Genomic DNA, 24,912 nt, shown 5'->3' with positions numbered 1-24,912 from the left:
TTATTGCTCATTTGCCTATTCCTAAGGACACACTTGAATCATCTTCTATATGATCTCAAGAGGTGAACCTTTCTGAGAAGTTTTACACTCCTTTATCCATCCATCCTCTTTGTCCTAAACCTTTTCACACTTTGCTTTCAAACTTTGACTTATTGTGCAAACATCTTCATGCTTTTTCAAATTAGAAACCTGGACCCTAAGTCCTTGACTTTTCAAACTCCATTTCATAACACTTCTTTGAATCAATCCTAATCATATCTTGACCATACTTTGTGAATACTCATAATCGATTAACTTCACCCATTCAATTGTTTTGTGGCTTTGTCCATTGTTAATATGTTTTCATACATTAGCCATAGGTTCCAATTACCATAGTGGTTGATGTAAATCTTACCTTGTCCTTAGTGAGTTGATTGTAAGACTTCCGTACTGAAAATAGGGTTAACCCCTCTAGTACGTCGAAGCCGTCCTCGCATGGTGGATTGTTGACTCAGGTTGAGTTTTCTCCCATTGGTAATGAAAAGCCTTAGTGCTTGTGTTTTAAAATGAACTCACCAATTTTTGGAAATCTTTTAGCCGAACTACGGCGTTTTGATCCTTACCTTTGATGGAAGGTACGTAGGCAACGGGTTCATCCGTTCAAACACAAAAATAATAAAATTGTACATTCTTTTCTCATCATCCCATTCATGTTTGCACAATATGTCATAAACAAATAAACTTTTTCTATATACAACAAGTGTGAAAAGGGCTCCCTAGGAGTACCTATGACGTTTTGGGTGCCTAACACCTTCCCATTGCGTAATTTACCCCTTACCCAGATTCTCTGATCTTTTCATTAGTTTTCTATGTGTAAAACTTCTTAGGCTTTTGTTCGCTTTTTAGCCAATCCTTTGGATAAATAAAAGTGCGGTGGCGACTCGATTCATTGTATGCTTTGCTTTTGGTTTAATCAATAAATCATAAAGTGACGAATACACCGCTACAGAAAAGTGGCGACTCTGCTGGGGACGACATTAGACCTTCCCTGGTGGTATTGCCTACTTTTCACCCTTGTTGTATGATATCTGTTTATGTGTTATTTGACATATTTTTGTACAATTTGGGATAACTGTATTGATTGTAATGTTTGAATTGTTTGATATACAATTGCTGTTTGCTTTGGTGATCTCTGTGAGATGAGTTCTATACCCGAACTCGAGTGCACTCTAGGATAGGAGAATGGCGTAGTCTTGTTGACTGGTGTGGAGTATTCCTTAGCCAGTTGACTTGCGAGTCCATTCGCTTGGTGGAGGTCATGTTGGATTAATAATGTCACACAAGTTATTTGTGGTTAGGCATTATTCTTTCAATCATGTGCCTTAGAAGCCAAGGACCTTAGTTTACCAAGCCCATCTTGGCCTATTTTTAGGACGTAGTGCGGAGGTCGTTCAGATGTCAGTTCTGATGCGATTGTTACGCGATACTACACTCATAAGAGTCTCTCTTGAGAATATTTTTGGAATACGAGTATTCGTTCCTCCGATAATATCCGAAAGATGGGACGATGATTATGCACTACGCCAAAAATGACTTTTAACAGCGCATCTTAGACAGCGCTTTTAAAAGAAAGCGCTGTCTAAGGTTAAAATTAAAATAAAACACGGAAAATGTTCCAAAAAAATAATGAAAGCGCTGTCTAAGGGGGGGGTCTTAGACAGCGCTTTCTAAAAGCGCTGTCTAAGACCCCCCCTTAGACAGCGCTTTTAGAAAGCACTTTTAAATATAGACCTTAGTCAGCGCTTTTGATAAAGCGCTGTCTAAAGTCTTTAAATTAAAAAAAAAATTAAAACCAAAAGCGCTGTCTAAAGTCTTTATTCCCTCCATGTCACGAAAAAAAAGTTATTCCCTCCCAAATCCTAAAAATCCTACATTCTTCTCCCAAACCCTCAATCAGAGCTTGCTTCTCTTTCTCCCAAATCCACTCCCCCTTCTTCCAACCCTCAATCAGAGCTTGTTTATCCTGTGTGAAAGATTCTTCCCCTAAACCCTAACCCTTTCCCCCATTATATGTATGATTCTTATCCTGTGTGGTTTTTCACTACTGATTGGATCCGTGCAGGCTCGCTTCATAAACATGCTTCCTTCTATTACGAGCTCTCCTTCCCCGGACGAGCTTCCTTCAACTTGTAAAAACTCTCCTTCAACTTTATTTGTTCTCTCTGTATGAATCTAACCCTTTCTTTTTCGCAGGTCTTAAACCCTAACTATTAAAGACTTTGTTTGTTCAAAATTTCTCAAACCTCAAAGAATTTTTGAACCTTTCATTACTAGTAAGTTATTTTTTTCCATTCGGTAATGTTATTCCTAACAAAAAATGGTTATTTCTACTCTAGTTTCTTATTTAATAAATTTTTCTTCTTCTATTTTAAATTTTGCTCTACCTTGCTAATTGGTACTACTTTCCCTATTCTTTCCATGATATTTTCGTTTTGAATGCAGGGGATGAAACATAAAATGAGTGTTAAATTGGTTTTAAATTTGGGTGGTTAGAGGTTTTCATTATATAGAATGCCAAGATGAGAAGCTTTTGGTATTTCTTATGACATGATAGAATGCTCTGTCATGTTATGACAAATCTCAGCTAAAAGCTGAAATATGAAGAGGTTGACGAGATGATTCGCGAAGTTGATGTTGACGGTGATGGTCAGATCAACTATGAGGAGTTCGTTAGAGTCATGATGGCTTATTTGTTTTTAAAATAATGTGTTTCAAATATTGTGTATAATTAAATTTTGATTTTTAATGTCAATAACGGCTGAATGCTTGCCCTTGGTCTTATAGGAATAAATAAATTTGGGACTGCTCTAGTTTTATTGTGTAAGTGTCATGCTACTATCACTTCCCTCAGCGTGGTTGATACCCATAAGAGGTCTTTGGTACTAAGTACATGGTAGTGCATTTTTTAGATTCTATTTATTGATCACATGTTCTTGGGTTTACTATTCTATTCTAATTATGTGTATTTTTATTGTGTTAGTCGGAAGAGTTTAATTTTGAGTACATGGCAGTGCATGTCCCCAAGAGCAACACTGCAACTTTTCATTTCTTCACAAAGAAATTACGGTACAACAATGATGCTGAGGAGGAGAATGCTTATGTCATAAGGAAGCAACTTAAGGTATATGATCCTATAATCCAATTCACTATTTACTTGATGGTTGGTCACTAGTCTGTAGGGAATGATAATTTGCTTTTCAACTAGCTAAATTCCTTTTGATGCAATGTGTTACTATTATATGGATGAATGTTCTTAGTATGTATTTGGTAACCGTTATGCCTGTTGTATTGGAAGACATATTCAACTTCAACTCTAGTATATTATTCTATTAGAAAGCTCAAAAGAACTAAGTAAGAAATATCCTATGGTGCTAGTTCTCATATAGATATGTTATAATTTCGTAGGACTTTGTCAAAAAGACACTTTCATACCTATTAACTTGGTCCACAATTACGTAAGCAGAACTTGAAAAATAATGTTATAATTTCGTAGGACTTTTTGAACTTTTCATGACCACTGTCGTGGGTATATCTCTAATTCTTTATTTTCTTGCTGCTATGCAAATCAGCCACCCATAAGACTATTGATGAATGACGAGACATCAAGCGAGGACTAGTGAGGTGAAACTACTCAAGTGCCTTCACAACTTACAAGGGCACTAAATTCTTTGTATTGATGCCAATTGGATTTGTCTCCAAGAGGTAAGTATCTATTAAAATTGAAATCAAATTGAAGGAAGTATTGGAATCAAATTGAATTCAAACCTAAATGGGACAAATTTACTTACTTAAGTATTCTGCTTGTTAAGTGTTTCAGAACACTCTGTTTTTATACTTAGATGACACTTCATCTACTTTGTTTTTACAAGTGCAGAAGCTCCTAACCAATTTCTCATTGAAGATAAATGTTGGATTGGAGAAGGAAAATATGAGATATGTTGCTCCTGTGATGGCTATGTAGTATTGAAGATCTTTCTACATTTTGCTACAAGTATTGGTCATGAAAGAGAGAATCATCAATATATGCTCCAAATAATAATCATGTAAGGTTGAATTGTTTTATGCTTTACATTCTAATTATTTTATAGTCTTTAAATAATAATATTATTTCAATTATATTAATTTTATTTTGCAGATTATGAATGATGATATTGATGAAGATTTTCAATCCATTGAAGATGAAGAGATTAAATTTTTAAATTTTTTTAATAGATGATGGTCATTTTAAAGATGTTATTTTGATTATAAATGATAATTGACATTAAGATATATACAATGAAGATGTTATTTTGATTGTGAATGATGTTTACTTTATGTTAATGATGTTTTTATATTAGGTTTTTGTATGACAAATTGATGCGCCCCAATGGTTTGGACGTGTCATTCGGATTCTTAGCACCCGCGACCGTCAACTTAGGTTTAATCTTAAGTAGACCGGATACCGTGACGGAGTACGTTCTTCGGATCCTCATGGATAATAAAGATGCGGAGAAGTTGTTTTTTATACCGTTTAATACCGGGTTAGCATTTCATTCTAAATTCATCTATTATAATTATTTTCCAAGTTACCAATAATTATTTATCTTGCCAATTTGTTTGTTGTAGTGAGTGGTATGTTGCCAATAATTATTTATCTTTGCATTAGCTGTAAACGGAAGTACTAAATCATTCAAATCATTTTTATTTTATGATTCAATTATCAGGGGCTTAAGAATTTTACTAAGTCAGCCCGGGATCTCGTCATGCGATTGCAGAAGGTCGACGGTGACAATTACCCTGAGGTGTGATATCTCATGTCCTATAGATTGCTTTTGCTATTATTTTTTGATGTTACTCAGTTCTTGGAATTTCCAAAGGGGATATACCATGTTCAGTGATTACCGGTTGTTTTTTGTGCTGATACAGACACTCTGCCAAATGTTTATTATAAATGCCGGCACTGGATTTAGATTGTTGTGGAGCACTGTCAAGTCTTTTCTTGATCCCAAAACAACTTCAAAGATCCATGTATGTTGAACTCCATCTTCTAGTTATTTAAAACTCTGTCTAATTAGTCCCGTTAAGCCAAATCAATTGGTAGCTGTGCAGGGACATCTGGTGCAGGGGTGCGGGTTCGAACCCGCGACATCCCACTTATTCATCTGTTTAATTATATAGTATAAATTGCTGACATTGCTTGATGCTTGGTTCGAAATTATTAGTTTCTTGGAAACAAGTATCAAAGCAAACTACTCGAAGTAATTGATGCCAGGTACATACTGGCTTCATGATGTTTTTATTTTCTCTTGACAAATACATTCTTTAACAGACCTAACACATTGTGCACTTTATAAAGTGAGTTGCCAGAATTTCTTGGAGGTACCTGCTCATGTGCAGATGAGGGAGGCTGCCTTAGATCTGATAAAGGGCCATGGAAAAATCCTGAAATATTGAAGGTCATATTCTATTCTTGGTTGATTTTTTGATAGATATTTACAAATGTTATACTATATACCAGTCTGACTTGTAATATGCTGACAGTTGATTGTGTTTGCAAAATTTTGTAGATGGTTCTCAATGGTGAACCACGCCGGGCAAGGCAAGTAGTAAAGGTTCTCAACAGCGATGGGAAGGTTATTGCATATGCAAAGCCTCGATACCCAATGGTAACTCTTTGCATGGCCGATTGTTACCTTGATCAAGTGGAGCCAATTTGGTGCTTCACACATTTTTCTCAATGGTCTATTTGTCATATATCACTCTCACTTATGCTACTCCCACCTACAGGTAAAAGGAAGCGATACATCTACTGCTGAATCAGGGTCAGAAGCTGAAGATATAGCTTCTCCAAAAGCAAGGAAGAGCTATTCGAACCTTAGGTTGACCCCTGTTCGTGAGGAAGTGAGTCTTGATCTGTTATACAAATTTCTATTTGCTTCAGATATATAAGAATAACTAATTTGACAGGATATTGTGGTGTTGTTTGATCTACGTAGCTGACTCCATATTGTGGAAAAAGGCTTTGGCTGTTGTTGTTGTTTGTTGCAGTCCACAATATTTAAAGATATTGTGAGACGACGATGATGTAATCAAAGTATAACATTAAGATTCTCATTCACTTTGTGTTTTTGTCAGGCTAAGGTGGTAGGAAAGACAAGCTTTGCTAATAACTTGTCCGGGTATGATGAATACGTTCCAATGTTAGACAAACCTGTTGATGCTGAATGGAAGAGGCAGGTATCTCTACAGAGGACTTATACCTTTAAAGGTTGGTGACTTCTTGGCATTTATTGATGCACCCTTTTGATCTATCTTCTTATTTTTCTTATTCACTAAACTTTCACTCAATTGCACAAATAGGTCTATGATGACTGTTTCTGGACTATGCCACTATAACTTAGGTTTAGCGTTCATGGTTGTAAATATTATTTATATTGCACTTAAATTTCAAAAAGACTTTTGATGATAGTGTCTGTTTAAGATCTAAACCATTCGTCGACTTATATTCCAAGAGTTCTAGATTTTTGGAGAGTTGGGGATTGTAGGCATTGCTTAGTTTCTTGATGTGAGTTAGTATTTAATATGATTTTGTCCAGCAAAGATTAACAATGATTTTCAATACAGGAACACGTCCTCTTCCTGACATTCAGAATACTCCAGAAGGGGTTAAAGCTCGGATTTGGGTAGCACTGACTGCCTTTTTCTTGATGGTATACCTTAGACAGCGCTTTTGTAAAAAGCGCTGTCTAAGGGGGGGATTAGAAAGCGCTTTAGGCAAAAGCGCTGTCTAAGGGGGGGGGGGGGGGGGGGGGGCTTAGACAGCGCTTTTTGAAAAGCGCTGTCTAAGGTATACCTAAAAAAATTAAAATAGGAGGGTCTTAGAAAGCGCTTTTGGCCAAAGCGCTGTCTAAGGGGGTGGGGCTTAGACAGCGCTTTTCAAAAGCGTTGTCTAAGGTATACCTAAAAAATTTAAAATAAGAGGGTCTTATAAAGCGCTTTTGGCCAAAGCGCTGTCTAAGGGGGGGGGGGGCTTAGACAGCGCTTTTAAGATTTAAAAAAGCGCTGTCTAAACCTTTAGCAGCGGAGGTTTAGACAGCGCTTTAAAGCGCTGTCTAAGGCTAAAAAAAGCGCTGTCTAAGGTCTTGTTTGTTGTAGTGATGGGAACCTCTGGTAGAACATGTCTGGCAGGTTTAAACCCTAGTACACTCCCTTTGGGTGGTTCTTAACCGAGACTCCATGCTCGTGACTCTCAGCAAACCCGTGATTCATGGTTGAGTCGTTCAGACAACCTTAATATCAATGGAACTTGGGTGTCGATAAGGTGAAAACCATAATCCGCCAAAATGGATGATTGATATTAAGGATGATTGAGCCGGTTCATGTACCGTTAATATCAATGGAACTTGGGTGTTGATAAGGTGAAAACCTAAATCCACCAAAATGGATGATTGATATTAGGGATACAATGAGCTTTCCCATGACCTTTGTCTGGTGTGACTTGCTTGATCCTTGAGTGTGATTGTTGCATTCATGCACTCATGCATTCATCTGCATCCATATCATCAGAAAATAATAAAATTTTCAAGGAACTCAAAGGAGTTTATTTGCAAAAAATTTCAAACATGGAAAAAACCGGAATTTTTTTTTACCTGATATATCTGATGAGATATTCTCATATACGATCAAAATGTTAATATTTCAAAGTTTGCAAATAAAACCCTTGAGTTCCTTTGAAATAAAAACAAATCATCTGCACGAGCATTGCATGCATCATTTGCATAGGCAGGCGTCGTTCTCAACTTCTGGTCCTGTGGTTTGATCCCTGCTGCTCTTCATTTATTTTGAAGACGCACCTCGCCGGTACTACACCAGAGCCGATTATTCAAGAGTGATGGATCATTTTGAGCTAGAGAATTGTGAACTCAAGGAGGAATCTTCCAGACAGAGTGCTTTTGATGGATTTATTCCTGGTTAGCCACTTGTCTTCTTTCTCGTATATCGATGCCGAGGATGAAGTTGGAACTCCGTTCCAAGCTTTATCTATTGATGAACCAATTGAGAAGAAGTCTCATTCATTCACTTCCTACCGTGATACGAAGCTGGCCATTGAATGTGGTGAAGTTGCTGGTTTAGGGAAGATGATTGAGCTTGAAGACAATAGATCCCGGGCTGGCATTGGCTATTGTTCTGGGGCATATAATGAGCAAGGTTTGTTCAAGAGTGGAGGATTCATCCATGACGATCAACCTGAGGAAGCTGCTGCTATCTTGGAAGAGGATGCAGAATATCTGAACAATTTTGTCATTCCTGGTGGTGTCTGCCACAATTGGGTCGCTGTAGATGTTCCTACAGTCATCCATAGATCAGAGTAATTGTTCACTTTGTTTAAAACCCTTCTCCCATGCCAAAAGGAGAAGCGATGACATTGTTGGCAGCATTTAATACAATGATGTTTTCATTCAATTAATGCATTGTTAAACATTTGTTTTTCCATTTGTTTTCACTTTTTGCTTTTGCATGAAATCAGTGATCACAAAAAACCCATAAAAACAAGGATAAAAGCAACATTTTCATCTGCATAATGATTTGCTTGTTTAAATTCTAAAGTTTTTCATTAACCAAAATCATTATGCAGGGATTTTATACCCATTGAACATAATGATCCAACGCCATCTCCCAATTTTGAATCCCCTGTATTCGAGGCAGAGGAAGATGATGTTGAAGGGATTCCTGATGAGATGACCCGTCTTCTTGAGCACAAAGAGAAGCTCATTCAGCTGTATCATGAGAATCAGCAAAACAGTCAAACTGGGGCATTACAAATGCAATAAATAAAAAAGAGGGTGAAAAAGATGAAAAAATCAAAAATCAGGAAAAAAAATTCAAAAATTTTTCAAAAGAAAAAAGAAAAAAGTATACCCTCAAGTCCCTAGTTGACTGATGCTGAATGGATTCAGAGTCGTTATGACCAGCTGAATCTGATTGAAGAGAAGCGATTAACTGCCATGTGCCATGGTCAGTTATATCAGCAGAGAATGAAGAAAGCATTCGATAAGAAGGTCAAGCCTCGTGTGTTCCGAGAAGGTGACCTCGTGCTCAAGAAAGTCTTGTCTTTCGTTCCCGATTCCAAGGGCAAGTGGACTCCAAACTATGAGGGTCCATATGTTGTTAAGAGAGCCTTTTTAGGCGGAGCTTTGATGCTTACAACAATGGATGGGGAGGATTTCACTCGTCCTGTGAATTCAGATGCAGTCAAGAAATACTTTGCCTAAAAAAAAAAGGTATATGCAAATGAAAAACAGAATAGCTCGCTAAGTTGAAAACCCGAAAGGGCGGCTTAGGCAAAAATGAGCGTCTCGGTGGAGAACCCGCAAGGGTAATCCAAGCAAAAATTAGAGACATGGAAAAAAAGAATATTTTGCATCCCGCTAGATTGAGTACCTCACCCTGGGGCAATCTAGGCAAAAATTAGGGATTTGGCAAGTAACTGCATCCTGACAAGACTTTCTGTTCCGCAGCCGTCTGTTCGTCAGAAGTTCTCGATTCGTCGTCAACTGAAGCTTCGAATACATCGAGATTCAAATTGGTAGAGAAAGGATCATTATGTTCAATGTAGCCCTCTTCCAATATATATCACTGATTTCAAATTTGTACAGATCTATGGAGTCTTGCCATTTGCAGGCTACCATTCCATCAAATCAATTTGAGCTTTTTATCCAATTATTTGCACTCTTATTTATTTCAATTCAACAAATGTTTGCATGTTTTAATTGATAAAATGTCATTGTTTTAAAACAAATAAATTTTTCAAATTTGTTGTTTTAAACAAAGTGAACATTCACAATGACGAAAGGATACTCAAGAATCTCTCAGTGCTCTCCCGAGGGTGGCATGATTCCCAACAGGTAAGACATTGGTTCATATTCCTGGCATTGGTTGTATCCTCTTTATCCTGCTTTATTGTTGGGGTTGTTCCCCAAGCAGAGCTTTTGTTAGGGTTGTTCCCTAAGCAGAATGTTGTTGAAGAGTTCGTTTTCTTCTCCAGCAGTATTCTCCCCAGCATGGGTGTTTCCCATTTGGAAGCTTCGGTAGTGGGTGGTTTGAGACCCCGGTACCCTATCACTCTCCCCAGTGCAATCGTCGGTGGAGTTGTGGTCTTTCGCCTCAGCATGGTTGCTTTCCTGTTGAAGATTCAGTGGTTGGTGGATTGATATCCCGGTACTTTACCGCCTTCCCCAGCACCATCGCAGGAGTGTTGCTATCTTTCCTCGGCACAGTCGACAGTGGGATCTGTGATATATCCCCAGAGCAGAGTGTTATGGAAGACTTTGTTTGCTCCAGTAGTACTCTCTTCCCCGACCACGTTGCCAGCGGAGTTGCTATATCTCCCCATCAGTGCGCTTATTCCTTCAGCAGGGCAGTGATTGTGTTCCTCCTCAGCAGTTGTGGATTTTCTCTTCAGAAGGGTCAACATTTGGTGGTTGATCCCCAGCTCTCTTCCAAATCCCCAATAGAATGGGTATTCCTCAACAGAGTCAGGGTTGCATCTGAGTATTCCCCTCAGAGTCTCCGCCAGAGTTGGAAACCTCTGTTTTCCCCAGTAGGGTTGGTTGGTGATCTATCATCCATAGATTTGGTTGATTCCCTTATTGCTTTTGATCCCCAGTAGAGTGGCTTATTGCAGAATCTACTTGTGTGATCTTTTCTTCCTCCTCAGTGGGTTGTTCCCCAATGGAATACTTGTATCATCCCCAAGTAGAGTTGCTTGTGCAGTTGGATCCTACGTGGATGATCTGTTCTCCCTTAGTGGGTTGTTCCCCAGTGGAGTTATTTTGGAGTTGCTTCGTAGCAGTTCTCGCCTGTGCAGTGAGCTCTTGTTCCTCTGCAGATATTTCGGGACTTCTCCCATTCCCCAACAGATTTGTCTTTGTGACCGTTGTTGCCTGTTGTGACTTTCTGTACTCCAGTTGGGTTGATTGTTGATCCATCACTCAGAGATTTGGTGATATCTCTGATCTTTTGCCTTCCCGCAGATCTTTGCTTTTCAGCTTGAAGATCTCCAGCAGATTGGCTTTCCAGTTGGACCTCCTGGGTTCTCCCTGGAAGTATAGTACCGGATGTTTGATTCCTGGAACTTGTTTGTGTTAGAATTGTCTGTTTTGTCAGCATTCATCAAACATAAATCGCGTATATTCACGCATAATCATAAACATACAGATATTCATGTTGCATTTTGTGCCATATATCTTTTGTTTGTTGTTTCCTGCTATGGTGATATAGATCTCCTCTACAGATCTCCCAAGCAGATGCCGGGTGTTTAACCTCTCAAAATAGAGTCAGCCCTTAAGCAGAAAGTGTCTATCCTTGCCTGCCATTTCCCCATTGAGATACATCCTCGTGGATGACGGTTGTTTCTGTTCCCTCCCAACACACATTGGGACGGGTTTGCCCTTTTGAGTTATATCCTCATTAGGACAAGTCTTGATTCAATCCGCCTTTTTGGTTCGATCCTAAATTGGCCCTTTTTCAACTGTTTCTTGCGCTTCCCTGTGGTATAAATGGATAATTGCTTACAAACCGGCGTTCATTCATCTTATCCTCAGTGGAACTTTTAGCCTTCTGCCTACAAACCAGCAGTTATAAGTCCTATCTTTGCGGTTTTTCTACCTACGAACCGGTAGTTTTAAACCCTGTTTTCTCCCCTAGCGGAGTTAACTTTGTTGTTCATCCCAACCGATGTAATCCCCTATTTGCGGTTATCTTCATCTAGTATTCGATGTTGATTTTCCTTCGCTTGGATGAGTTGCTTGAATAAGTACTCATATCCCCAGCAAGTCTTTTGTGGATAATTGCCGTATGCTAGCAATTTTATCCCCAGCGGGTCCCTTCACCGTTTGTCAGTGATTGTGTTCCCCGGATCATTGATTTTCATTAATGTATCCCCAGCGAGTCTTCTTTCATTTACCTTCTTGTTGGTAATGTCTGTTGCTCCCTTTGATCGGTCATCTTTATATACCTAGTTTGGTATCCCGATGCCTTTCTTTTCGGATTTTTATCCTATAAACAACCTACAACCCAGTTAAGGATAATTTTCCATGCGAGGTTATTATTCACGTTTTGACGGCTATGAATAATATATCTCATTCGCTCTTTGGTCGAAGCCTCTCGTGTTTCCCCAGTCGAGTAAGATTCGTATTCTTTGTAGAATCGAATGTCCATCCTATAAACAAGTTTGCTTTTGCTCTTATTCAGGATGATGAGTGTCTTGGAACACAAATCAATTCACATTTTCGGATTTTTATCCTATAAACAACCTACAACCCGGTTCAGGATAATCTTCCTTTTGAGTATACTATCCACGTTCTGACGGTAATGGATATTATATCTCGTTCACTCTTGGGTCAATCTTTTGATTGTTTTTTCCGCAGAGTAAGATTCGTATTCCTTGTGGAATCAAATGTCCATCCTATAAACAGGATTGCTGTTCTAGCTTTCTTCAGGGTGGTGAGTGTTTTGGAACACAAACCAATTCACGATTTCGGATTTTATCCTATAAACAACCTACAACCCGGTTCAGGATAATCTTCCATGCGAGTATATTATCTATGTTTTGACGGCTATAGATAATATATCTCATGCACTCTTTTGTCGAATCCTTTGCTGTTTCCCCAACTGAGTAAGATTTGCATTCTTTACAGAATCAAATGTCCATCCTATAAACAAGTCTGCTTTTCTAGCTTTCTTCAGGATGATGAGTGTTTTGGAACACACACCAATTCACGCCTTGGCCGGTCACCTGTTACATACCTACAACCCGGTATCCTTGGTGTTCCTTCCTGTCTGTTCCCTATTATGACCTCGGTCCCCTGTGGAGTCAGATTTTCCTGAGTTTATGTACCTGTTTTAGGTCTTCCTCAGATGTTTGGTTGATTGATATTTCTCACCCGTATACATGTCTTAGATATTCATTCTTCCTGAGTTTGTTACTCACTAACCGGTAACATCTCATCCTTTGGGTTTCCCCTGGAAAGTCTTTTCTAGATTTCCCCAGCGGATTTGTGTTCCTATTCGTGTTGCTGTATTGGTGTTATCCCCAGTACATGCATTTTGTGAGTCAGCTTGAGTCTTTCCAGTGGATGTATCGTCCTTTGGAATTTTCTTTTCCCTAGTGTGAGTCATTTACTTCCCCAGTAAAGTTTCCAGTCCGTTTTCTGTTTCCCCTAAATCAGAGTCGTGTCCTGCTCACGCATTTCTTTTCCTTTTATCCCCATAAGAGTCATGTTAGAGTCTCTGTTCCTGGTGAGTGTATTACTCCGATGGATCGTCTTTTCTTCTGTGCGAACCATATCCCCACAGAGTTTGTGTCTTTTGCATGCATACATCTGCATCATGAGGTCTCTTAGGGACCAAAATTTGTCTCATTACTGTTATTTAAGCCCATTCTACCGTGTCGAGATGAAGATTTCTAAACTTCACTTCTCCGGCTAGAATGACCTTAAATAGGGGCATCTGTAAGACCCCAATTTTGTCCCTAAGATCCCTCATGGCATCATATCATACCATATCATTGCCTCAAGGATCATTGTGCACCTTGCCTCCCTCCCTGTGGGTGGGTTATCTTGTGAGTGTGGTTCTTGATCACCAAGCATGTTTAGCATTTGTATATCATTGCTTTTCATTTGTTTACTAACCAAAAGTACAAAAATATTGTCATCTAACCTTGTTACTTGCAGATGAAGCAATTAGGTCAAGACAGTCAGTGCAGCCATTGAGCAATAGATGGTGGCCATTCTGAAGAATTTGGGCACCATGATCATTCATCAAAAGTTCATATGAGTTGTGACATCATTTTGAATCAAGATCTCAAGTGGTAGAGGCTTGAATTTCATCAAAGAATGGCTCAGTCAACCAAAACCCTAGCAAAGTCAACTGTGGTCAACTGTGCATTTAATCAGGGATTTGATGGTGGGAAATGGATGGAGAGGTCTCATTCATGTCCATACAAGCCTCATATGACATGTCAAACATCCACATTGAAGAATTGGAGGTCATACAAAAAGTTTCCAAAAATAGCAAGTGACTTGTAATTTCCAACTGCCAAAAATGGAAAGGTCTTCTCCTCAACTTTACATCATCAAGAAAGCTTCAAACCAAATTTTGTCCAACATGAAAGTTGAAGATCTTGCTCTCACTTTTCCAAAAAGTCCAAGAACATCCATTTCTCATATGTGGTTGGCAAGTTATGATCAAATCATTGTCAAGAAATCTTGAACTTCAAGGAGGCATAACTCTTGAACCAAAAGGCCAATTCATGTGATTCTTTTTTGAGCAAATTTCTTTTGATCTCCTCTATCATAATCATTCATTACATTTCATCAAAAATCATCACACAAAAAGTGCATTTTTCAAGTGAATTCATTTTGAATTTTGGTGGGAAAAAAGGTGAATTTGAAAAGTACACATAAATTTCACTCCAAACCAATTGCAATAGCCTTAAAACAGAATTTGTGACTTGCTTCAAGTGGATTTGCACTGTTCCATTGGTTACATATGCATAAGGGCATTTTTGCCAAATTGCATAACATGCTTAATTCACTAATCCAATCCATTTTGCCTAATCATGTTTAGCTAGTGTGATTAACAGGGGGTATAAAGCACTAATCCTAACAGAATTCTAAAGAAAAAAAATCACAATTTCAGATCCAAACACAATTCACTCAAGTTCTCTCAAATTCTCTCAAACTTTTTTCACTTTGTTCATCAAATTTCACCATTCCTTTTGCTTGTTCTTGTGCTAATCATCATCTGCAGGAAGTATTGAAGATCTGTTGAAGCAAACATTGGAGGATTCTTGAAGAATTGGAACTTTTGGAGTTTGAGCATGTTCATGGTATTTGGAGATTTCTTCGAATCTGAGCATTGTTGAGCTAAAGTACATCATTTCATTCATCTTCCTCATCATCATTGATCATCTGTTTTGACTTTCCAAAGCCAGAAAATCACGAATCCAAAGCTGCACTTCAAACCAAGTCAGAATTCGATGTTCTCGATTCATGAAATTAATGCATGATTCTTGTAGATCTTTGAATGTAGGTTGTAATGAGCTTTAAATCGTGTTAAACCATGCTATATCGAGTGAGATCCATTGATTTAAAGTCTTATGTTCAAAAGATGATTTGCTCGATTCTTGCTTGATAGGATGTTGTTGGATGAAATAATTGTTGATTATTGTTGTTGGATGATAGATCTTTACAATGATATATGCCTTGCCAATTTATGTACACATTGGAAAAATTCTGGAAAATGATGATGAAGATCATGAGGATCTTCATCGCGTTCTTAAAATTCTGGACATTTCCTGCGGATTTTACCGCAACCTTCATAGCACTAGCCACGGCTTTTCCTGCGGATTCACATGTATTTCCTGCGGATTCACGCGATACATGCATGTTGCATGCGCCTAGGGCTCGGCCAAAACGGCTGCGTTTTGGTTGGCGCGCTTGGGCGTTCAAATTCACACGCGGTTCGATCCCGCCCCATGACACTTTCATTTTTAGCTTTTGGCATTTTATTCAATTGTCTTCACATATCCATATGCCTTCCATTCATCATTTTTAATTTTTCATCACATTAAAAAATCCATAACTCCTAAAATACTAATCCAAATCATGTGCCATTTTTTGTGAAATGTTCATCATGTTGTCTACTTTTTTATGGATATTTTTTCAAGATTTGTGCACGGTTAGAAAAAATAATTGCCTAGGGTTTGTTCTCACATGCCATTTCTTTCACAATGCTTGCCATTTCATTTGTGAAATCATGATGGTTGATCCAAAATTCTTGAAATTTTACATGCATACTCTAGACTCATGCCTGGTCATTTTGGTATATAGTTTTCTATTTTTGCATTTCTGGATTATGAGTTATGATGTGATCATTGGAGGTGTGACAATGTGTGTCACACCATTTCTTGTTCATTTTGTGGAATTTCTTTACCATCCTAATGCTATGCCAATTGATCTGGATTTTTGCATGTTGATACCTATGGATGTTAAGTTTGCGTGTGATTTTTCCTGGAATTTTTGAATGCATTTTCTATTTGTTTGAGAATTTTCCCTCTGTTTGACAAATTGTGGACCTTTTGTGAGTCATGATTTTATATGATTTGTGAAATCCTTGGTGTTTATTGGATGGACTTGAAATTCAGCATGTGTATTATAGACATCTTGAAGTTTGCCATGGCTTTGGTTTCATTCATTTATCATGTTTGGTTTCTGTTTTATGTTTGCTTGAAGTTGATGCATGATTTAGTGCCTTGTATGAGCTTGTTTGAATATGCTTTGACTTGTTGATTTTAATTGACATACTTCCACTTATCCAAATGACATGATTTTTGGTGTGTTTCTCATTGAACGTGTTCTGTTTAAGCATGATTTTTCTTGGAATTTATTGAGCCATTGTGGTATTGATATGCTTGTGTTCATTCTGTTTACTCCAATGTGATTCCAACTTGCTTGTTTGACATGATTTGCTTATGAAATGGAATTGGTGCATAGTTTTGACATGAGACCAATTGGACTTTGTTCTTATTTGATTAATCTTGATTTTGGTCAACTTTCATGTTCTGTTTTAAATTTTTTCCCTATCTTGGACCCTAGGCTTTAGCCTAAGGGTTTACTTCTCATGTTTGTAGCTTTGTTTCAGGTTGCACATGCAAGTTACACAATTGATGATGCCTCATCTTGAGAGCATTTGATATTTGCTTTTGATTACTAATGTGTGTTTTGTAGGTTGAAGTTGATTCAATTGGGATTGACTTGTGGCTTATGCCTTTGCCTATATTGGTTGTCTGTTGCATTAACTGCTGGTTGTTTGTCTGTATAGCATACTGATCTGTTTGATGTTTCCACAGGTACATTTAGTTGCTATAGTTCCTTTGTGAACTTGCTTTTGCTTTGCTGGATAGCATTAGCATTGAGGTAGAATCTCTTGTCTCCATGTAGTCTGGAAAACCTGGCTTGTTACTTGGCCAGGCACCTGTCTGAAGTCCTCCTTAAGAGGCAATGTTTGTGATTGTTTATCCTTGTCCCCAAGCAGGAAAAGTCCTTTTGATAAGGCAATTGGTAGATAGAAGAGATGTATAGTCCATCTCCTACTATTCTGTGTGTCTTCCCTCTGCTCACATTACATGTTGTAGCATTGTGGATCTTAACCCAAGATCTATCGAGTCAATAACTTGTGGAGAGAGTTCCAACTTTCTGAACTCCCACACCTTCTGATATTCAATGCTCTCCCTGACCAGGGATAAGAGCAATGAGGCACACCCCTCATATCCTTTCATCTGCTTCACCTTAACTCTCAATGTTAAGGTTAAGAGCACCACTTACCCCATTCCAGTTGACTTTACGGTCTAACCCTTGCTTGAGCCTAATTGCTTGGTTATAGTGTGTGCTAAATGACTTTGTTTGATTGATTGCTTGGTTCATTTGTACATGTTTGCTTGTTTGCCATTGTGCATTTATCATCATTAATTGTTCATTATTGCATGATCATCATTTCATATCTTTGTGATCCATCTTTGGTTTACCCATTGAGGACAACTGTAAGACCATTCATTGGCCATTGTTCCTATGATTTGGAAGGGATAGAGTGTAAGACCATTTCATTTGGCCACTCATGCCCATTGCTTAGTGCTTGTTTGTTTGTTGTATGTGAGGATGCAATTGTAAGACCATGTTGTTGGCTTTTATATTCCTATGATCATATGTTGGAGATTAGAGTAAGCCCATATATTGGCATCTGATATCCAGGTTTTGTTTTGTTTAGGAGATTGGAATAAGTCCATTTATTGGCATCTGACATCCTTGTTTGTTTTAGGAGACTGGTGTAAATCCATCTATTGGTATCCGGTATCCACCTTTGTTTGTGAGATTGGTATAAGTCCAGTAATTGGCCTCCGGTATCATTTGTTTTGCTTATTTGTTATTGCTCATTTGCCTATTCCTAAGGACACACTTGAATCATCTTCTATATGATCTCAAGAGGTGAACCTTTCTGAGAAGTTTTACACTCCTTTATCCATCCACCCTCTTTGTCCTAAACCTTTTCACACTTTGCTTTCAAACTTTGACTTATTGTGCAAACATCTTCATGCTTTTTCAAATTAGAAACCTGGACCCTAAGTCCTTGACTTTTCAAACTCCATTTCATAACACTTCTTTGAATCAATCCTAATCATATCTTGACCATACTTTGTGAATACTCATAATCGATTAACTTCACCCATTCAATTGTTTTGTGGCTTTGTCCATTGTTAATATGTTTTCATACATTAGCCATAGGTTCCAATTACCATAGTGGTTGATGTAAATCTTACCTTGTCCTTAGTGAGTTGATTGTAAGACTTCCGTACTGAAAATAGGGTTAACCCCTCTAGTACGTCGAAGCCGTCCTCGCATGGTGGATTGTTGACTCAGGTTGAGTTTTCTCCCATTGGTAATGAAAAGCCTTAGTGCTTGTGTTTTAAAATGAACTCACCAATTTTTGGAAATCTTTTAGCCGAACTACAGCGTTTTGATCCTTACCTTTGATGGAAGGTACGTAGGCAACGGGTTCATCCGTTCAAACACAAAAATAATAAAATTGTACATTCTTTTCTCATCATCCCATTCATGTTTGCACAATATGTCATAAACAAATAAACTTTTTCTATATACAACAAGTGTGAAAAGGGCTCCCTAGGAGTACCTAGGACGTTTTGGGTGCCTAACACCTTCCCATTGCGTAATTTACCCCTTACCCAGATTCTCTGATCTTTTCATTAGTTTTCTATGTGTAAAACTTCTTAGGCTTTTGTTCGCTTTTTAGCCAATCCTTTGGATAAATAAAAGTGCGGTGGCGACTCGATTCATTGTATGCTTTGCTTTTGGTTTAATCAATAAATCATAAAGTGACGAATACACCGCTACAAGGTGGAATCCATATTCAAGCTAAAAACTGAAGTCATGCTCTTAAACTCAAAACTAGAAGAGACAACCAAGTATGTAAGGATGCTAAACAATGGATCTGACTCCTTAGACAAGATTCTCCAATCTTGACTAATCACAGGAGCCAAATCTAGAATAGGATACCATAAATCTAAGGCTGAAAGTAGTTACACTGGTTGCAAACCTCAAGCTAAACCTAAATACAGCAAGAGTAAGAGCAGTCCTAAGATGTCACATCGTATGTCACACCAACAGAAGAGAAAACAACAGAAAGACAAACATCAAAGATGGAGATGTCATTACTGTGGAAAATTTGGACACTCAAGGTCCTTCTGCTATAAGCTGCATGGTTACCCTACCCCTGTTCATCAACAGACTCACTATCGACCCAGACCCAAACAGCACAAGCCTATCAACAAGAAACAATGGGTTCCTAAGACTAATGTTACAAGTCTAACAGCTCACAAAGAAGAGTGGTATTTTGATAGTGGATGCTCTAGACATATGACTGGAAACTCAAACTTGATAACCGATCTTCACCCTCATGACTTAAGCTATGTAACCTTTGGTGATGGAGCAAAAGGTGAAATAAAGGGGATACGCAAGCTTGAGTGTCTTGGAGCTCCTAAACTTGACAATATTCTACTGGTCAAGGGCTTGACTTCAAATGTAATAAGCATCAGTCAGCTAGGGGATCAAGGTCTGAATATCATCTTCACTAAAACTGAATGTATGATTGTTAACAAAGACAGTGAAGTAATTATGAAAGGAATCAGGACCAAAAACAACTGCTACATGTGGAGCTCTCAAATGGATGACCCCTCTAAGATGAGTACAGTTGCAAGAAGAACCTTCATGGGAAAGGAAAAATGTCAGACAAGAATGTTACACCAAAAACTAAGACCTAACCTCAAGGAAGAGAAGGTCATGATGGCCCAAACACATGAACATATGACTGGTGGTATGAAGTCTGAAGGTAGTGAGAGCTTTGCTGGAACTGAGACACAAGGGACTATGTGTGCAAAGAAAATTGAGATATAAAAGATATCAGATGAAAGCAATAATGCTCAACCAGGTTGGATGAAATTACTAATAATTATATACAATGTCACACTCGATGCTATGATATTGTATTATGACAACCTGTATGGTACACCTATGTCCAAAGACCATATTCAACACATCTGGACCAAGTACATTATTTGCTTTCATCACTCATGTAGAAAATATGTGGAAAACAAACTCATACTTCTACAGAATGAAATGCAACTAACCAACAGGACTGCAAGGGATTTGTATGATGTCCAACTGAAATATGAAAAGGGAAAATTAGGGGCTTGGTTTCTTGAGAAAATATGGCAATTAATGTGGAGTGGAAAAGGTAACAAAAATATTGTCTGCCCAATGAAAAGAAAAAGCCACATTAATAATGAATCATCACCTAGTATTGGAAAGAATATCTATTTCATTTGCTCACTCTGCCTGAACACAATTCTTTCCATCTTCATCAAACTACTCAGAGAACCTCTGCTAGGGCAAAGAAAGTTTTCTCAAAAGTTCAACAACATGTCTCAACATCCATCAACATCTAGCTCAAAATCCTTTCATACTAGAACTTCCTCCATGGAATTTTTAGATGAAGATTTGATGGACGTAACTCCTCTGTGTATGATACCAGGTGACGTTCCGGGCTCCCCTTCCATGGCTGGAGCTAAGCAAGGTAACACTCCTGAAAAATCGCCTGATAAAGAGGACATGCACTCTACTGATCGCATCATAAGAAACCTAGTTACTAGGATACTGAATGAAGATCATGGAGTCAAGGACATTTTTACCCCTCTGTCCAGAAGGGACCCCTCTCCTGAGGTGGAAACCCAAGCTGAGAAAGATGACGACTCATCTAAAACAGAAAAGGAAGTAGCTGCTGAGGGACTATGTTCTCTTGGAAAAAACTTACCTAGTATGTCCCCTGATACTGCTCAGGACATTGAGGAAGAAAGGTCTGAGGAAGAAGATGACACGTTGGTCAATCTTGTGAAAACAAGTGTAGCTAATAGACTGAGAAAAAGGAAGAGTATGGCTGAGATAAGGACAGGTAGGAAAGAGAAAAGGGTTGCTGGTATAGGTCCCTCCAAATCTTAGAGTAAAGTAGAGGTCAGGAAGAAGAAAGAAAGTGAGAGTTCTGAATCTGATGAGGATGTCGAATACGATGTCTCAGACATCCCCCCTGTTAAAAGGAAGTCTGTAAAGAAGTCTCTAAACAAAGTGGTTGCTGTTCATATTGACAATATCTCTTTTCACGTAGAAGATGGTGCTGCCAAATGAAAGTTTGTGACTCAAAGAAGGGTAGCAGTTGAAAGAGAACTGGGAAAAGAGGCAAGTGAAGTAAAGGAAGTCATGGAGTTAATTAAAGCTGTTGGTCTTATGAAAACTGTGATTGCTCTGCCCCAGTGCTATGATGGCTTGGTCAAAGAATTCATTGTTAACATCCCTGAGGAGATTTATGGAAAAAACAGTAGGGAGGTCTGCAAAGTTTTTATAAGGGGTAAGTGTGTGAAACTTTCACCTACCATCATCAACAAGTTCCTAGGGAGAGGAACTGATGGAGGAGTAGATCTAGAGACCACAGACAATGAGGTCTGTAGAATTATTACAGTTGGCCAAGTTAAGGAATGGCCTAGTAGGAAACATCTATCAGCTAGTAAACTCACTGTTAAATATGCCATTCTGCACAAGATTGGTTCAGCAAATTGGGTTCCTACTAATCATGTCTCTACCATCTCCATTGTTCTTGGAAGAATTATTCATGCAATTGGAACCAAGATAAACTATGATTTTGGAAAGTTTTTATTTGACCAAACCATCAAACATGCCTCCACAAATGTTGTGAAGTTACCCATTGCCTTCCCATCCATTATTTGTGGTATTATCTTAAGTCAACAACCAGGCATACTCAATACAAATGACATACCAAGCAGAAGAAAAACCCCTCTATCCATTCATTATAAGTTGTTTGAGGGAAGTCATATAAATGATGTTGTTATGACATCTGACAGAAGAGAGCCTGTATCTCAAGGAAGCCTAATTGATCAATTGAAAGATACCTGCAAGGAATTGGAGAAGGGTATGAAGGTGGCAAAGGCAAGAAAAGAAGCTTTGGAAGCTCTTATTTGTAGCCTGGAAAAGGAGGAGTTAGAGAAGGCTGGTAAGGATTCAGATAGAAAAGCACAATCCAGTGGCAGCTCTGGAAGCTCTGAGTGGTCTGAAGATGAAGATGAAGGTGAAGGTGATACTTCTTCTTCTGATTAATGGTTCCTGCCTGAATTGAAGACTGGGAGGTGTGGTGGAAGCTGGGCTGCTGTTTGGAAGGTTGTTGTCTTGATTTTTTTTTATTATGTATTTTGTGGCAGTCCTTATTGATGCCTGTTATGTAATATTTAGGGCTCTTAATGAGTTCCTTGAATTTGTTCATTATCTCAGCTTTCAGCTGTGTATAATGATGGTGTGTACTTCCTGAATATTTTGTTTTAACATGCTTAATGTTATAACATCTGATCTAACATTCTCTGCTAGGCTAATAGACATTTATTTTGTCTAATTGGTCACCTTTGGTCAATTTTGACTAAAAAGGGGGAGAAGTGCTTAATATGGAAGCTGTTGTGGAAGTTGTATGTGGCTGGACAGAAGGACAACTATTATTGAAAGGAGTGCACAGGGGTTGATGTTGAAGCATATGTCAGTATGACATTCTGGCTGGTACAGGTACTGGAGATCAGTAGCTGTTATGTTTGTTGTATGCACAGATTTAGGGGGAGAAGGAGTACACTTGTGAATTATGCATTTGTGTGTCTTACTAGTTGCATCCATAACTAGTAATTCTGTTGATTGTTGCACAGATTTAGGGGGAGGAGAAGTACCCTTGTGCATGTGTGTATTACTAGTAGCCATAGCTAGTAATTTTTTTGCTTCTGCTACTGATTAAACTTCTGTTATGTTGTTTAACTGCTGATAGTTTACCTTGTGAACAAAAAGGACAGATATATGTTTTAGCCAAAATTTTCCAAAGGGGGAGTTTGTTGATTCTAAGTGTTGGCAGCAATTTTGGTAAAACAAAGAGTGTTCACAAGATGTCATGTGTGATGTCTTAACATAAGATATCCTATGTACCTGCTGGAGTTCAAGAACATGTGCATGCAGGATTGTTTCAGAATGCCACATACAATGACAAGGCTTCTGATATTGAATGTACCTGCTGGAGCTTAAATGAAAGACATGTTCATGCAGGATTATTTCAGATGACATACATAATGTCATGACATCTGATATGGCTGTACCTGCTGGAAGTTATAAAAGGAATTATTGGATTATGCAGGATTTTTCCAGGATGTCAGACCCGATGTCATGACATCCTATACACAGAACATTCAGTATGAATGTCTGGTGTTTTGTGATTGCACAATTAATGGAAATCTTTGGATGATTGAAGATATGGCTAGCTGGCACATTCAATCATGGATTACAACCAGATTTACTTATTTTCCAAGGAGATCTAAACAACTGTTATAAAAAGATTTGATTGGAAAATAGATTTAGGGTTTTCAAGATATCCAAGCCCAGCTGGGTGCTTCTATAAAAAGGGACTTAGAAAACCTATTTGAACACACAACCAAGACTGAGCGAAATATAGAGAGAGAGCTAGGGTTTGTGTCTGTTTAGTCGTAAGACTTGTAGGTCATTCAAGTCATCCATTGATGATTAAATTGGACTGATTTGTGGTTGTAATTTGTCACTCTAAAGCTGTTAAGCAAGAGTGTGTGTCTTCTTGATCAAAGCTTTGAAGCAAGATCAAAAGTGTGTCTTCTTGATTGAAACTGTGAAGTAAAATCAAGAGTGTGTAATTGAAAAGTATTTTCTTTTCACAAGGGATTGTTGTTTAAAATCGCTGGTGTGTGATTGTAGGGAAGTGAGTGGGTTCTCATATCTAAGAGTGCTTAGGTAGAAATTGCACGGGTAAAGATTAGGTGAGAAAGACTGTAACTTGTTGAAGTGTACGGAGAGTCTTTGAACTAATTCTATTTTAGTGAATTTCCTTCCTGGCTTGGTAGCCCCCAGACGTAGGTGAGTTGCACCGAACTGGGTTAACAATTGCTTGTGTTATTCGCTTTACCATTCTGTTTTGTTTATCCATTGTTTATTACCAAATATTAGTGTCGTGACATTACCTTCGACATCTTATATCTGATACCAGAATTTCACAAAGGACAAATATGAAGCTCGTATCCAAGCTTTGGAAGCTAAAGTCCAAAGTCTAGTCAATGCTCTCCGTGAAGCCCGAAGCTAAACTATGGACTCAATATTAAGAAGAAGAGCTACTGAGGGACTCCTTCCCTTCAGTCCTTCTAAATGGAGTGAAGTATACGAAGAAGTAGTAGATCTCAAGAGACAGATGAATCTCTTGGAAGAAGCGTATAATGAAATGAGAAAATGGTGCACTTACGTGGAGAGTCATAGTCAAGCAATGGTGGGCACTCTCGAGGAAGACAAGGCTATTATGTTAAAGCTTAAAGAAAAGGATGGATATTATAGGGAAAAGTATATGAAGTTGGTCATATCATCTAATGATCTAATTGAGAAAATTCCTTGAAGTTTGAAGGAAGTTGAGTTCATGGCAAGTATCTTCAAACCCCAAAAAGAAATTTGTGACTTTCTCAAGATGTATCGTCACATGGTAGAAATTCCTTGTAATGTATTTTTCAATTTTGCGTGTTTCCCTTTTTATAAGTGCTGAACAATTGTTGGGTTTTCTTGTTACCTTTTCTTTTGAATAATTGAATGAATAAAGTACTTTCAATTTATATTATCTTTATCTTGCTTACAATCGCTGAATGGTTAAGATTCCTCTAAAAAT

The 24,912-nt window shown here is 38.2% G+C and overlaps 1 protein-coding gene across 1 annotated transcript; it reads left to right on the top strand.

Annotated features, from left to right (window-relative positions):
- Nucleotides 1-4,781: 4,781 nt before the first annotated feature.
- On the top strand, nucleotides 4,782-24,345 carry LOC127095139 (phosphatidylinositol/phosphatidylcholine transfer protein SFH8). The gene is made up of 9 exons (XM_051033872.1): nucleotides 4,782-4,820; nucleotides 4,945-5,046; nucleotides 5,241-5,290; nucleotides 5,375-5,474; nucleotides 5,586-5,684; nucleotides 5,806-5,919; nucleotides 6,154-6,255; nucleotides 6,615-6,728; nucleotides 24,253-24,345. Exons 1-9 carry the CDS (start codon nucleotides 4,782-4,784, stop codon nucleotides 24,343-24,345), a joined length of 813 nt encoding a protein of 270 aa, XP_050889829.1.
- The last annotated feature ends 567 nt before the right edge of the window (nucleotides 24,346-24,912 follow it).

Source organism: Lathyrus oleraceus, chromosome 6, assembly GCF_024323335.1.
Source record: "Lathyrus oleraceus cultivar Zhongwan6 chromosome 6, CAAS_Psat_ZW6_1.0, whole genome shotgun sequence".
NCBI lineage: Eukaryota > Viridiplantae > Streptophyta > Magnoliopsida > Fabales > Fabaceae > Lathyrus > Lathyrus oleraceus.
Note: the sequence above shows the minus strand (reverse complement) of the source record. Positions and strands in the feature narration are given on the sequence as shown.

Excerpts from the sequence above, each read along its gene's own strand:
- LOC127095139 (XM_051033872.1), top strand. The coding sequence starts at position 4,782 with ATGCGATTGCAGAAGGTCGACGGTGACAATTACCCTGAG. Across the intron at positions 4,821-4,944 it reads ACGGTGACAATTACCCTGAG|ACACTCTGCCAAATGTTTAT; the intron begins GTGTGATATCTC and ends GTGCTGATACAG. Across the intron at positions 5,291-5,374 it reads CTCGAAGTAATTGATGCCAG|TGAGTTGCCAGAATTTCTTG; the intron begins GTACATACTGGC and ends CACTTTATAAAG.